Here is a 16852-nt window from a genome sequence, read left to right on the forward strand (position 1 = left end):
ATTCTTTTTCTGTAAAAAAACCGTTAATCAGATAGCATTGATAATGTAGTCTTTTCTTTCCAAATTACAAATAACAGCTTCTAAATGTCAAATAAAATTGAGAATGGAAATAGGGAATGTGTCAAAGAGACAGCAACCCGGCCGTAGAAAAAACAACAGCAGAAGGTCACCGACAGGTCTTCAATGTAACGAGAAATTCCTCACCCGGAGGCGTCCTTCAGCTGGTCCTTTAACACATATATACTAGTTCAGTGATAATGAACGCCATACTAATTTCCAAATTGTACACAAGAAACTAAAATTAAAAAAATACAAGACTTACAAAGGCCAGAGGCTCCTGACAAAAATGCGGCGGGGTTAAACATGTTTATGAGATCTCAACCTTCCCCCTATACCTCTAGCCAATGTAGAAAAGTATACGCATAACAATACGCCCATTTAAAATACAGTTCAAGAGAAATCCGAGTCTGATATCAGAAGATGAAACCATAGAAAATAAACAAAATGACAATAATACATAAATATAACAACAGAATACTAGCAGTTAACTGACATGCCAGCTCAAGACTTCAATTAAACTTCAATTAAACTGATTGAAAGAATATGATTTTATCATATGAATATCAGGCACAATCCTTTAGTTTAGTATCATACCATCATAACATATATGAAAAGAACATAACCCGTGTCATGCCATCAACTGGTTTTTGAATAAAATAATGTGTTTAGTTTCGATGCAAAAACCCAAAAAGTGAATTAATATTGATGCCAAAATATGCAATCTTTAATGACCTGACAACAGTATCGTAACTATATCCTTTAGTCTATTTAAAGGTTTTGTTAGTTTCTGACGTGAATACTGACATTTTTGTGCTTTATAAAGAATATTTCCATAAAAAATTGGATGTGAAATACCTGAACGTATCAAAAAACATATAAAAACGTGTGACTGACTAAAATGCTTTACATTTGAAAAAAAAATACTCATGTAGAGGACAAGAAAAGGGGAAGTATCACACAATTCAATAATTAGCACTATTCGTTTTATACTTTCCAATTTAGTTATTTGCATTTGTCAGTAGGTTTTTTTTCTTTTAAGGTTTCACAGCACAAGGTTTTGTCAAACTCTCTGGGAATGCAAAAGTTAAACGTTTGGGTAATTTAAAACTAAACTGTTCCTCATACAACATACCTATTGCAAATCAAGCAAGTATTCACATAGATGGAAAATCATATACTACGATTATTTTATTGGATGGGGAGTGTTTTTACGGTGATCGAGTAACAAAATGCACTCCTGATGTATGTGTCTGCTCAAGTCGTGGATTATGGTACAGTTATACATACAATGTCGTTCAAGATGTTGGTGTGGTGAATTTCAAATGTTTGATGACATTTAATGCATATGGATCCGTTTCAGACAGCATTAGCGTTAACATTATCGGTAAGCAGTGTTTTGTGTAAGATTCGTTTAGAGTGTAAATCAAAGTTAGAAAGTAATAAAGAAGGATATCTATTTGGACAGAAAAAAAACATTAAAAAAAGTATATCGAAAAACTAAACATTTTTCTTTGAAAAGAATAGTGACATTGTATTTCTCTATCAACTTCTAAGCATTTGAATATAACATAATTCCCAAACCATCACCATTAATAATTCAATCTAGCTGCATACTCATATGACTCTCACAAATAAGGAACGTTTAAATGTTCTTGTCGCATTGACCAATAACTGTTATCTATCTTCATTTATCTTTGGCAAAGTATCTTCAGTCATCGTCATAATCGTTTTCAGAAGCAATTTATAATATATGTACAACTTACTTAATTTGAAACATACAAATCCAAAGAGGAAAAAGCATGGATAGTGATTCAATCCTCTGTAGTTTAAGCTATTTGTATATAGGGTTAAAAATACCGAATCGTTCAACAATTCAATTTTTAGTTCTATTCCGTTCAAGTAGGATTTCATATAACAATTAATGTAAAAACTATTAAAAAAGAAGATAACGGACGATGTGAAGAACGGAGGCAATAAATCCATACCAGTTATAAATTTAACTACACCATATGAGTTCTTTTCAAATTATAGGATTATCGAAAAAAGGTTGATTTAAATTTTGGTTTAAATTTAAAAAGAAATAACCGAAATCATCATTCAAAACGTAACAGCCTTGTGTATGCATTTAAAGGGCACATACATCATGAACGCTGGTCTGTCATTAAGACATCAGCAGATCCTTTTGTTATCAAAGATTTCAGTTCTAAGATCCATGTTTTAACAAACTATTGGTCCAATGCATTAACATGATGATACAAAGACGTTTTTCAAAATCATGTTCGTAGTAAAAACAAAAATACTGAATTCCAAGGTAAATTCCAACAGAAAAGCCCTTAACAAATGGCAATATAAAAAGCTCGGATGCATAAAAGAGGGACGAAAGATACCAAAGGGACAGTCAAACTCATAAATCTAAAACAAACTGACAACGCCATGGCTAAAAATGAAAAAGACAAACAGAAAAACAATAGTACACATGACACAACATAGAAAACTAAAGAATAAACAACACGAACCCCACCAAAAACTAGGGGTGATCTCAGGTGCTCCGGAAGGGTAAGCAGATCCTGCTCCACATGCGGCACCCGTCGTGTTGCTTATGTGATTACAAATCCGGTAAATAGTCTAATTCGGTAGGTCAAATTCATGAAAGGGAAGGGGATTGTAGTTACGACGTGAGGAACATATCCGATATCATTTGTGAAATGGTTATTCCATAACGGTCAACCAACTCGTGATGGCGTCCGTAAAATTTACGAAGGGATGATTTCAACTTCACCATTTGGAACTCTTGATTTAATAGCTTCCTTGTGAGCAGTAACCCTCTATCAAGAAAATCATGATAGGAAATGCAAGCACGGGAATATCGTATCAATTGAGAGATATATACCCCGTATGCAGGTGCTGCTGGAATGTTGCTACTTAGAAATGGAAAGTTCACAATTGGAAAGCTGAAATCATCTCTTTTGTCGTAAAGTTTTGTCTTCAACCGACCCTCATTGTCAATTTCTAGATGTAAGTCAAGATATGAAGCTGACTTAACTGTATCTGTAGTATCCTTTATCTCCAATTCGATGGGATAGATGCGTTCCACATAGTCACCAAATTTTGAATTGTTTAGTGAAAGAACGTCATCTATATAGCGGAAAGTAGAGTTAAAGGATATTGCTAACTTCTTATCTTTCTTCCTAAGAAGTTCCTGCATGAAGTCAGCCTCATAATAATAAAGAAACAAGTCAGCAAGTAGAGGGGCACAGTTTGTTCCCATTGGTATGCCGACAGTCTGTTGAAAAACTCGTCCTCCGAACGGAACAAATATGTTGTCAATCAAGAAATCTTATCTTCTGACACAAAGAGCCAATCCACGATCCTTCTTTGTCTGAATTTTTTTTCTCACAAAATCTGGTTACTTTGATCGTAGAACGACTTGGAGCAATCAACGCAAATCCATTTTTATCAGATAAATCATCTGACCACTAACCTAGATTATACCTGCACCATTTTTCTGATGGCATAAAGACGTAACATTTAAAGGTTGAGAATTCACGAAGTCATAATAAATTTTTTTACAAATGGCGAAAATTCTTGTACATAAGTCATCCTTGAATTAAATAAAAAAAATAATCATAAGAGGGTGCCCGTTTTGATTAAAATTCAAAATACAATACAACAGAAAGAGTTTGACCTATACAATCAGGTTATTGGCTTCAAATAGACAACCATTAAAGATTAATTGCATTCTTGTATACATATATTGATAAAACTAAATTTTCACATGACCTATGAATTCTTACAGCAAAAAGAGGACATGAAGATACTTGAAAATAGAAATTTCCTGTTTTTAACATAAAAACCGCAGTCATGGCGACAATAGGAAAGTCAATTGAACCAATCGAAATCTAACTCATTTGTCTTCGTACTGAAATATTGACATCCAGTATGTCGTCATTTCATAACTTGTAAAGTTAAACTTTTTATAGCATTACTAGAATATGTTTGTAGTAATGTTTTACTTAAATTACACGTCATCGTTTTAGACTTCCTAGGTCCTACAATTACTACCAAGCCTGAGATACCATTTCGATCAGGCAGCAATGTTGTATTTACCTGCATGGTGGAAACTTTGTCGACGCAAATTACTTTCGAATGGGAATGTCTTGGCAAGGTAGAACCTAAAAGCAGAAGAGTTTCTATGTTTAATTCAACAAAATATTACTCTGTTATTATGCGCAATGTACACGTGGTACATGATGGCAAAACCTGTAGATGTAGTATAAATGTAGACGGAATTATGGGAAATTTTGATATTTCACTTGCCATCAGTAGTAAGTATATATTCATAAATAAATCTATTAATTGTACCAAGTTTAAAAAAAAATGAAATGTGTTATTCATTGTTATTTATACCATATACTCAGCAATAGATAATGGTTATAATGATAATTCTCGCATATTGATAGAAAACCGTAGTTCAACATTCACTATTACAACAAAATCAAATCAAATAGCCATATTAAAAGACACGATCACAAAATTGCTTGTTTTTCCTATCATGATTTCCTTGATCGAGGATTGCTGCACACAAAAAAAAAACCACTTAAATCAAGAGTTCCAAATGGTGAAGTTGAAATCATCTCTTCGTAAATTGTACGGACGCCATTACGAGTTGGTTGACCGTTATGGAATAACAGTTTCACAGATGATATCGGATATGTTCCCTTCCCTTTTCACGATTGTGACTTACCGAATTACACTATTTAACGGATTTGTAATAACATAAGCAACACGACAATCACCCTCAGATTTTGGTGGGGTTCGTATTGCTTAGTCTTTAATTTTGATGCTTTGTCTTCTGTACTCTTATTTGTCTGTTTGTCTTTTTATTTTTAGCCATGGCGTTGTCACTTTATTTCTATTTTTTCTATGAGTTTGACTGTTCCTCTGTTATCTTTCGTCACATTTCTGTACACTACCAGAATGATAAAATTAAACAATATAAATGAAATAAATATACTTCATGTATTTAAATGAAAGAAATATGCATGTTCTATAAAAAGTGAACTACGCATAACCAATGTAATGATGGTTGATTAAAAAAAAGCAGCAACAGAAACACCTTTCAATTAAAACAAAATATTTTGAATTCCCTAAGATACCTAAGATAGATATGTAATCTAAAATTAAATTGCTAATCTAAAATTTAAGATAACAAGATACACTGATACCCTTTACTATTTGTTTTCAATAGCCTGAGGTCTCTAAAACATATGTACCAAAGATTGATTTTGTTACAATATGGTTTGCTCTTTCTTTAATGGATTGATACATATGATTTTTTTTTTAATTTTGATGTTTCAAAAAAAACTCATTGTGTTCAAGTAATTGTCATCAAATGTTTCCCCGACATTGACCACTTAATGAAAAATATAACAAAACATATGCGTCAGTCTATCAAGTTGTTGTCAATCAATCATTTGATGTCAGATGTTAAGTCGGATATCTTTTCTTTATACATGTAACAGTATTTGTCAAAATCCTTTTCGTTGGATGAAAAGAACGGTCATCAATTTAATATAAAAAAAAAAATGTGGTATGATTGCCAATGAGACAACTGTCTACAAGAGACCAAAATGACACAGACATTGACGACTATAGTTCATCGTACGGCCTTCAACAATAATTTAAGCCCATACCGCATATTCAGCTATAAAGGCCCCGATATGACAATGTGAAACAATTCAAACGAGAAAACTAACAGCCTTATTTATATATAAAAAATGAACGAAAAACAAACATGTAACACATAGAAACAAACGACAACCACTGAATTACAGGCTTCTGACTTGGGACAGGTACATACATAAATAATGTGGCGGGGTTAAACATGTTAGCGGGATCCCAACCCTCCCCTAACCTGGGACAGTGGTATAACAGTACAACATAAGAACGAACTATAAAAATCAGTTGAAAAAGGCTTAACTCATAAGATGGACAAAAATAAATTTAAGACCATTTCCCGACCTTCAGATTATATTGATATAACATTATTATAGTAAAAATGTTATACAATCGGTTAAGAAGGCGAGCTTTATATTGTCTTTTGTTATATTAGTTTCATGATCACTTATCACTAGTAAACATATTTGCAATCATGTCTTTTAAAATGGAACAGGGGTAATAATCAAATATTATATTTTGTTGTAATAAATCGAGGCGAAATGTACAACAAAGTATGTGTTGTGCATACAGTATGACAATTCAGAGATGATTATTGAGTGTTATACATAAAGTCTTTACTAATCATAATCAATACCAAGAAAATAATGTTTTGTGAAACTTAATTCTTGATGTTTGCTATTTAAAGGAAAACCAATCATTGACATTAGCAAGGAAACAAGATGTGAAAGCTCCTCTGCAGTTACTTTGTATTGCGTAATTGACACCGGATTCCCTTTATTCGGGTTCAACAATTGGCAACATTCCAGACATGGCACATTAATTCGACATTTAGAAGGGGAAATGGTACATACAAAGTCAATTTTGCAATTCAATTCCTGCAGTCATGATGATACTGGGGATTATACATGTGAAGCCTATAACAGATATCAAGGCAACACAACCTTTGCGAATAAAACTGTTTCGTTGATTGTGTATGGTACGTAAAGATAAACATATATGGAAGTTAAAAAGTTACTTTGACATAAGAATTGTATAAATTTTGTCTCGTCATTATGCATGGTATATGTCTCAACGGCTTCAGGTTAGTACAATGGAAAAAAAAACCAAAATCATGGCCAATAAGGAAAAAACATACAAAAAGGCAAACACTATTCTTCAGACCACTATACAGAAAACCTTTATTAAAATAAAATGGATCAGTGGTGTTCTGGAAGGGTCGGCATACCTGGTTCTCTAGTGACACCCGTCGTGTTGCTCGTGTTGGGTATGCAATCAGTGACAAGTTTTATAAGACGAAGCTATAGAATATATGCCCACTACAATGGTACAATATGTCGTAAAAAGACATGGGGAACAGTCAAAAACAAGTCAGTGTTGACCATTCAGTCCTGAAGATCAGTTTGGTGTATTCTAGAAATTCAATTTGATATTCAGGGGATTTTTTTTTTATTGAAGACACACACTGATTTTATACATTGATAGAATATGTATGTCCTGGGTGTGTTTTGCCTTTCGTTTATCATATATTGTTATTTCCAATAGTAATAATGCTTTTCGAGTTGCACTATTATTTTTACTAGGATACTGGACAGACATTTGACTTATTCTGTGTATTTAATTTCTTTAACCCTTTGATGATGCACTCTTCCTGGTTTTACAAATGAGGCATATCTGCGTTTCCCTCGGTTTTAGTTTGTTACCCCGATTTTGTTTTTTGTCCCTGGATTTATGAGTTTTGAACAGCGGTATACTACTGTTGCCTTTATTTGACAAGTATAAAAGTATATTTCAAATCATGAATAATTATCTACCTTTACCGCTGAACAACATACTTGGCACATGCTGTTTAAGGCGTATGCAAGACATATGTTTTCATCCACATAGTATTTACATTTTCAGGTCTTTCAAAACCTGTTACGGATGTATTTCAATGTTCTTTATTTTATCAAGAAGTTTGTTTTAGGTCCACCGATTATACAGTCCGAAGAAACAGTTACATGCAACAACTCATCGGTTAAATTGACGTGTACTATTAATACAGGACTCCCTGTATACGGGTTTAACCCATGGATACACTATTTCAATGGGACATTCATACGCAGTTTAAACGGATCCGTGCAAGAAATAAATTCAATTTTAGAGGTTGACACATGTAGTTACCAGAATGCCGGAGAATACATATGTGTAGCATGGAACAAATATGGAGATACAGCTTTAATTGCGAATAAAACTATTGTTCTTGTCGTTAATGGTAGGTCTTCAATATTTTTTATTTAAACGCTATATTAATACATTTAGGTGTAAAGTACTACAATGCATAAAAATTTGGACGTGTAAATCCGGTGTAAAGTATCGGACGGATGAAACCTATTTTGAACAACACTAATCATCTGTTTCTCCCAAATGTCAAACTTTTTTTTACCGTGTTAGCATATAAACCAAAACAGATTATAGATAACTAAAGAGGGATATGGTCATGAAAACTGCTTCATATTTTGATTGAAGTTATCATTCAAATCAATGATTGAGGACGAATGCTCACCGGTTAAGAACAGTGTTTCAAGCCAAAGGCAGTCACCATGACCTATTTATAAATGTATCTTATACCTAAAAAAAATACAGAAAACGTGTTTGGTGGGAAACCTCTCTTTAAAAAAAAACTTCTTAAAAGTTCATGCAATAAATGCCAGAAATAATGCAAAACACGAACTCGAAGTCACCAATGGTAAAAGCAATTATTAAAAATAAGATTGTGGTGAATATTCCAACTTCTTAGCTCACCCGCTTATTAAAATAGTGAACAACCTGTTTCTGTTTCATGGTAACTATATTATATACATTGTTTTTGCTTTTCATTTGAGCTTCCCCAATGATAATCTCGTCGGATGTTATTCGGGAACAACTTACAACACTTTCTGCGACATTTTACTCTCCTGATGAGACATTGCTCACTTGGGAACATTCTAACCAGACACTGACCAATTCCACAGACCGGTTCCAAACGCTAGAAAGAAACACCATTGAACTCATTCTTTATAATACAAGCATTGCATGTGATGGGTATACTGCTAATTTGTCAATCAGATCATCTTTAGTTGGGATATACGTTTTACTTCTCCAAAATCCATTTGGTGAATCAAGACTCTTCTTTGAAGTAAATAAATTAGGTTCACAAGGTAAGATATGTAGTATTACCGATATTAAGCTATTAAGGATGTTCGCTACTCTTGTTTTTGAATTTTGCCAGATAATTGGAATCCTCAGGTTTTATCAATGCAGTGTCATTAAAATATTATTATCATTGATATGGTTATATTTATAAATTAACTGTTCACAAAATTTAGAATTTTTGAAATACTAAGGTAGCACTCCACAGTTAGAAAATAAGATTAAAAATGAGCCACAAAATGTTTTATCATCTCCTATTCCTGGATGTCTAATACATTAACCTAACTGTTTGTATTGTACATGTGCATATGTATGTAATCAGTATCTTCCAAAGATTTGAGTTTCAAAAGTTAAAAGGGTGAAAATTAATTCCTTTTATATGTATCCATGGCAACATTCTGCATTCATTTACCATAAAATATTGCAAAAAGGGGGTGAACATGTCACATATCCCTCCAAAATTTGGATCAAACTAGAATTTCAATGCCTTTGAGTGATACCTTTTTAAAAACTGTTTACATTAATCTTCCTAATGATCAAATGAAAAATGGGTGTTCTTCGCCTCATTTTTTTTAGTAAAATCCAATCACAAAGTTCGTGCGATAAAAAGTTGGAAAAAAACAACAATAATTGCCGGGCCAATGTAGGGTATGGACATGCAAATACGGACTGTCATACAGATAAAAGCCTATATTACATACATTACATACCATTGATGTTCATATAAATCCAATACAAAGGCTATTTAAATACTCAACTGTCCAAAAATGAATTTTATTGCACACTAGCTCTCATATTTGAAAAATCCACAGGGGCCAAAATGCGAAACTACACAACTAACTGTGGAGTGCTACCTAAGGCTTTTCTACCTCAGGCATAGATTACCTTAGCTGGATTTGGCAACACTTTTATGACTTTTGGTACTCTATGCTCTTCAACTTCGTACTTTATTTGGCCTTTTCAACCTTTTTGGATTCGAGCGTCATTGATGAGTCTTTTGTAGACGAAACGCGCGTCTGGTGTATATACAAAATTTAGTCCTGGGTATCTATGATGAGTTTATTCCCACACTAACCCCTAATTTTCTTTTCATGATTTATTACATATAGTTTAACAATCTATATCTGAAAATGCTATAAAATCCTTGTTATTTCTTAACATTTTTTATAAAGAAAAGGGTGTCAACATGGTCAATGTTAAACTTTAGAAAAAGTTTAGAGATAAGTATTTCCCGACAAACTTTCAATGGCTTATGTCTCGGAAATAAGCACATATACCCTTCATTTTTTTGCGTTTTTGGTTTCTATATTTATAAACTATCATTTTATAATTGTTCCAGTCTTTTAAAAAGCTTATTATTTTGAAACAAAGTAGCGAACATCATTTATTGTTTACTGCGTACGTGCATAAATGGTCCAAGGACACAGTTATCGTCCTTTGGTTTTCGTTGTCTACGAATATAGTCCCTAGTGTAACAGTGTATAACTTGCATGTTTTATTTGAAACACTTTCCCAATTTATTTCTTGATATTAAATGCATGAACTATTAAGTAGGGGGATGTAATTACATGTTTAAAAAAATTGTGTGCTGAATCTTTATGTTAAGTAGTGATTTGGTCCAGTGTAAAAAGGTAAAATTTTTTCAAGTCTGAAGCTGTCAAACTGAATTTTACACTCCCTTAACACAGAATTGTCAATATTTTAAGTTAGAGCTGGTAGAAGTTTTTATAATTTTGATATTATTTGTCTCACTGGTAGTACACTACACTGTAAAAATCTTTTTAAGAAAGAGCAGGTGCGATTTTTTAATTTGAATATATTGTCTAAAAGAAATGCACTACGAAATAACTGTGTTCTCGGGCCAAATGTATGAAATAAAATCCAGTATATCTAGAATTTTATTCAAAGCATACATGCTGTTGTTGAAGACAACCTCAATTCAATGCAATACTGATTAAATTTAGGATTCGCTTATCGAAGAGGTCAAAATAGCAAATTAGCCCGACGATGACACATTGTTACTGAATACTCAATATATTCCAGTGATGTGCACGCTTTTTGTATATCATATATCAAATGGATATTACCAAATAAGTTCTCAAAAAATCAGTCATACAAAGTCATATGCATATAAAAATGAAAATATTGAATTATACATAAAACTCTGAATTATAAACTGAATCTATCATTTAAAGCTACTCTACTTACTATACAGTTTAATTCTATTTAAAAAACACACATGAAATACATATATTGTCATGCGACACCTGCATCAGCTTTGCGAACCTAAATGTATGTGATCTTATTCAGATACATGAATTTTGTTTTACGGTTCTATTTTACTGATTTTTCAAATTTCATTTAATTTGTTTTATTTATGTTTGTTGATTTCATTTTCATTAGTACAATGCATTATGATTCTTTGTGTAGATATGACAGGTTATTACGATTTACGTACAGTGATGTTTTGTATTATTGCCATTGGAATATTTATTTTGAGTACAGCTGGAACAGTAATCATGTCAAAAGGGATACGACGTAAAAGTATGTATGTTATACTATTTATATTTTCTTAGTTACTAGTAGACTGTCTCATTGTACTGCATGTACTTAAGACCAGTAGTCAGTGATTGGTACTGGTATGATTTATGATATACATGTAGTCTTAGAAAATTCCCTGTTGATGAAGTAATTAGGGTAGTACATAACGCTTTAACTAAAATTAATTTGGTTCGTTTAATTTTCTTAAAATTTTGACAAAGTATTTACTTTGACTCTTTTACAAAATTATAAAAATTTCAAAAAATTTGAACCAAACGTATTATCAGAAAAATTACACTGGTTATATAGCAGTATGCAAAACGCTTATTTTGATCATTGAAAAGCTTAATATTCCCTTAACAACACAACGGAATTAAAACTTTTATCTGATTTTACAGAGTTATCTCCCTGTAGTGTTAGGTACTACTTTAATCAAAAACGAAGGTTCCAAATCCCTCAGGCATTGTTGACCTTAGCTGATGTTGCCTATTCCTGTTAGGGTCCCTCTTTTTATATAGCTCTTAATATTTCTATATAGCTATTCAGTGTTCCTGGTGACAGTTAACCCGAAAAGCGATGAAGGTTTACAAAATCTATCGAATATATTATTAATATTTACTTTCAATGAGTCAATACCATTGCTGTTTATTGTATTATAACATTTTTTTCTAAACAATAAACGTGTCATATGGATAAATGTTATTTTAGATATCCTTTGGTACACTCTTTTCGTAATCTAATGATTTTTTTGTCTAGTATTGTATGTTGGATTTTTGACAACGAAAGAGGTATTCAAATGAAAACAGTCATCGGTCAATTAAGAATAAACAATGGAATTAAAGATTGACTACTATTAAAATATAGATGCCATGCTTTATTATTGTTTTAAAAAAAAGTTTCTTAACATGCATAACATTTGTGTTACAAAAGTGGAATATCATGCAAATCGTGTTCTTTCAATGGTCATCAGTATTCATGTAACTAGTTATCTAAGGTACCAGGCTTATAATTTGATAAGCCAGACGCGCGTTTCGTCTACATAAGACTCACCAGTCAAGCTGGGATAGTTAAAAAGCAAAACAAGTATACAGTTGAAAATCAGTGAGGACCCAAAATTTCAAAAATGTTGTGCCAAATACGGCTATGGTAATCTATGCCTGGGATGAGAAAATCCTTAGTATTTCGAATGATTCAACAGCAAATTTATAAAAATGACCATATAAATGTAACTACATTACTACATGTATGTCTTATTTCAGACGTAATACATATAATTGGTCCACATGAAAGATGTCCGACCATTCCAATGTGAGTAATAATATTTAGTTTTATTTCTGCTATAAACATGACTTTGTTAATTTTGTTTCATATATTGTAATTGTCATAAAGATATCGCTTGCAAATCCCGCATTACTTCATTAGTGTTATTTAGTAGGATGCTAAACTTCACTAATCCCGCTTTATTCTGTAGGTGCATGGCATTCGTTAAGAGCATATAATTTAGTGGTTGTGGTTTGTTGTTGTATATCAAAATTGTATTTTTGTGAGAGTATAAATAAAGGCGATAGTAGTTTATCAACGTTCAAATATCAGTAATCGATTATGAAAAACAGACGAAAAACAAATTAAGTTAAGCAAGACAATGTACGAAAAATATGAAAAAAATGTCGCAAACGGCTATTATTTGAAATTATATATTAGTATTCGATCCACTGAAATGTGAGGAGCGGTCGGTGTGTTAAACATGTTAAATACATTTCGTTCTTCCTTAGAAAAATGTTAGGATTTTGTATTTTAAATGAAGCTGATAATCGAAAAAAGGATAACTAGTAGTAAACCTATTTACACTTTTCTGTGTTGTAAAGTTAAAGAAATACCCAGTTTGGCAAACAAGGAAAATGACATGACCCTATTTAACTTAATTAATAACCAAACTACAATTTTGAAAATGTTTTTTGTCTAGCAAAATCAGTTTTTTATCTATAATTTTGTGATAAAAACTTAAAAACACAGAGATACTCTAAAAAAAAAATAACATGATAATATTTTTCGGTACACTTCAAACAGTTAAAATTATACTAACTCAAAACGATTTTTATCAGGTTTTACAGTTTAATTGACGATATCGGAAAGTAGTGAGTGCCAATTTATTTTGTGTTTTCTTGGTCGAATTCCTTATTTTTTTATTGTTTTTTTTTTACAAAAAATGTAATACATTGCAGATATCATACCGCTCCAGCTTTGGACAATACACAGAATGAATATGCCATCCCAGAAACCGGTTACTTACAGGTTACAAATGAACAATATGAACTGGATTTTTCTCAAGATACTGTAAATAAGGGATCGGAAAAATCGAGATACATGAGCTCTAATTATGATGAAATCGATGTTTAAAAAAAAGTACTTTGATAATTGTTTAAGACCGACCAGTGACATATTAATGCTTACTTCTAATTTGACTGGGATCTGAAAGATATTTGTCCCAATAGAACTCGGTTTTCGTGTCTTTACTTTTATGGTTTAAAACGTATGGTACCGATGTGGTGTGAAATCGTAAGATATTTACATTGAATTGAATGTAGTCTCTGTTTGAACTAAAGCATCATACAATGTAATATCTTTAAAGTATAAGAACATTTTTTGTGCACACACTGTGGTTAATCTTTAAATTTTATGTGACTGTCATACAAGCGAGATGTTCAGCTAGCTATAAACATAGGTTTTATCCACTACTTTCTACATAATGAAATACTTTTACCAAGGAAAAGACAGTTGGTTTCCATTCATTTGATGTGTTGAGCTTTATATTTTGCCATTTTATAATGGACTTTTTTTTTAATTTTCCAAGGAGTTCGTTTTTGGGGTTACACTAATGACTGGACCGAATGACTGGACCGAATGACAGGACCAAATGAAAAATGCTAATAACTTTTTCATTTCTCAAAGGATTGATCTCAAATTTGAAATCTAATAAGATTTCATCATTTGATATATAGATTTAAGAAAAAAAATTAAAAAAATTTGTAAGAAACTTTAGAAAACGTGACATGACCAACTCTGATAATGACAGGACCAACATCGACAATGACAGGACCAAATAAAAATGCTAATAACTTTTTTATTTTTCAAAGGAATTATCTCAAATTTAAAATATAAAATGATATGTCATATTTTGAAAGCTAAAGGTTATAAAAAATATAGATTTTATTTCAAAAACATTCGAAAACGTGACATGACCATCGCTGACTGACAGGACCAACCTCGACAATGACAGGACCAAATGAAATTGCTAATAACTTTTTTATTTCTCAAAATATTTTTCTGAAATTTGAAACATAATAAGATTTTATCATTTGAAATATAGATTTTAAAATAAAATTGAAAAAATTTGTAAGAAACTTTAGAAAACGTGACATGACCATTTCTGATAATGACAGGACCAACATCGACAATGACAGGACCATATAAAAATGCTTGTAACTTTTTTATTTTTCAAAGTAATTATCTCAGATTTGAAATATATAATGATATGTCATATTTTTAACCTAAATGTTACAAAAAATATAGATATTGTCTCAAAAACTTTCGAAAATGTGACATGACCATCGCTGACTGACATGACCATCCTCGATAATGACAGTACTAGATGAAATTGCTAATTACTCTTTTATTTCTAAAAAATATTTTTTTGAAATTTGAGATATAATTAGATTTAACCATTTTATACATAAACATAGGAATAATTATAGAAAAAAATATTAAAAGCTTGCTGTAAAGTGACCTGACCAACACTTACAGTGACTGGACAAACCTCGACAATATTAGCAGGACCAAATAAAAATGATATTCACTTTTTTATTTTAAAAGGGAATTATCTCAGATTTAGAATATAATAAGATCTTATCTTTTAATACATCAATTAAAGAAAAATCTAGATTTTTAATTGCGAAAACGTGAAATGACCATTGCTGCCTATAACGGGAATGTTCTCAGAATTAAAATATAATAAGATCTCATCTTTTAATATATCAATTAAAGAAAAAAATCTAGATTTATTTTTATTGCGAAAACGTGAAATGACCATAGTTCCTACAATATAAATCCTGGTTAAAAATAATAAAATAAAACACACACATTAAGATTGAATGATTTAAGTTTTTAGCAAATAAGGGAAAAAACTAACATTGGAAAAAACGTTAGTCTGTATTAAACGTATTAAAAGTTGTAGAAATATTGTATTTATAAAATCTATATATGTGAAAGTCTATCCTCCTGGTTAGTACATCTAAATTTTTATTTATCTTTTGTGTAAATATTTATCAAATTGATTGATATTTCACACGTGTATATCTTATATATATCATTGTTATATCTTCTCTGTAACTTTATATGTATTTGGTTTGAGAGAATAAAGATAATTCATTCATTCAATTAATCAACATTTTTTGTATATTAATTACCGTTCATAATCTGACACCTCTGGTAACAATTATAAGGTAACAAACAAAAGGTGTGACATAAGCCATAAATAAGTTGATAAATCCAATAAAGATTGTGATGACAGTAATTAAAATCACATAATTTTTCATGTAGTGTTTTATTATTATTTTCAAAACAGAAAATAATTATTTCCATGTATGACTTAAGGAATGTTCGAGTATATGCAGGGTATATCTTGATTATTTTTTTTCTAATAATGAACAAATAACCATTTCTTGAAGTATGTCCGACCCTTGCGTGCATGATTTCTTTTTAGTTTTAAATATTTGTTCATAAAATATACTGAAGCACACATTTCCACCGACTACTTTAAAAGGTTTGATACCTTTCCAAAGTTGCTTAAATTGGACTTCATGATGTCAAGAAATATTATGATGATAATTCAATAAATCTTAATTTATCTATAGTTTAATGAACTATCTCTTAAACTATACAATGATTATATGTAATAACATGTAAATATTTCAAGATCTCTTTCTTAGATATGAGGGGGAGGACAGGGGTAAGGGAGACAGGGGGTAGGAGAAAGGAGAAAGGGGTGGGAGAAGGGAGAAAGGAGAGGAAGGCTGGGAGAAAGGAGAAAAAGTTGGAGAAAGGAGAAAAAATAAAATATCTCTCCTTTTAAAAAATGATCTAATATTTCAAGAAAAAATATCTCAAAAGGAGATGTTTTATTCTAATGGGAGAAAGGAGAACGGGGGTAGGAGAAAGGAGAAGAGGGGTGGGAGAAGGGAGAAGGGTACCCCCCTGTCCTCCCCCTCAGATATACTGATCATTCGTGTCTTTTTGTCCTGTGACTCTCTGTACGCCAACATACGTTTTGCAGCTATGTCAAGATTTCCCAAGTTACTAATTATGGATCAGAATTGAAAAATTTTAGTAAAATAAGAATCAAAGTTAT

At 31.5% G+C, this 16852-nt stretch overlaps 1 protein-coding gene across 1 annotated transcript; it reads left to right on the plus strand.

The window, feature by feature from the left end:
• Positions 1-1105: 1105 nt before the first annotated feature.
• Positions 1106-14102, plus strand: LOC139502921 (neural cell adhesion molecule 1-like). Its single transcript, XM_071292589.1, has 8 exons — positions 1106-1444; positions 4098-4385; positions 6425-6715; positions 7703-7990; positions 8601-8915; positions 11338-11451; positions 12708-12756; positions 13671-14102. The coding sequence occupies exons 1-8, from the start codon at positions 1390-1392 to the stop codon at positions 13843-13845; spliced, it is 1575 nt and encodes a 524-aa protein (XP_071148690.1). The 5' UTR covers positions 1106-1389; the 3' UTR covers positions 13846-14102.
• Positions 14103-16852: the final 2750 nt, after the last annotated feature.

The sequence above is a fragment of the Mytilus edulis genome, chromosome 14 (genome assembly GCF_963676685.1).
Source record: "Mytilus edulis chromosome 14, xbMytEdul2.2, whole genome shotgun sequence".
Taxonomy (NCBI): Eukaryota; Metazoa; Mollusca; class Bivalvia; order Mytilida; family Mytilidae; genus Mytilus; species Mytilus edulis.

Bases quoted from the DNA above. Each gene is read 5' to 3' on its own strand.
- LOC139502921 (XM_071292589.1), top strand. From the start codon at position 1,390: ATGACATTTAATGCATATGGATCCGTTTCAGACAGCATTAGCGTTAAC. The intron at 4,386-6,424 runs GTAAGTATATAT...TGCTATTTAAAG, and splicing joins TATTTCACTTGCCATCAGTA to GAAAACCAATCATTGACATT. The intron at 12,757-13,670 runs GTGAGTAATAAT...AATACATTGCAG, and splicing joins AGATGTCCGACCATTCCAAT to ATATCATACCGCTCCAGCTT.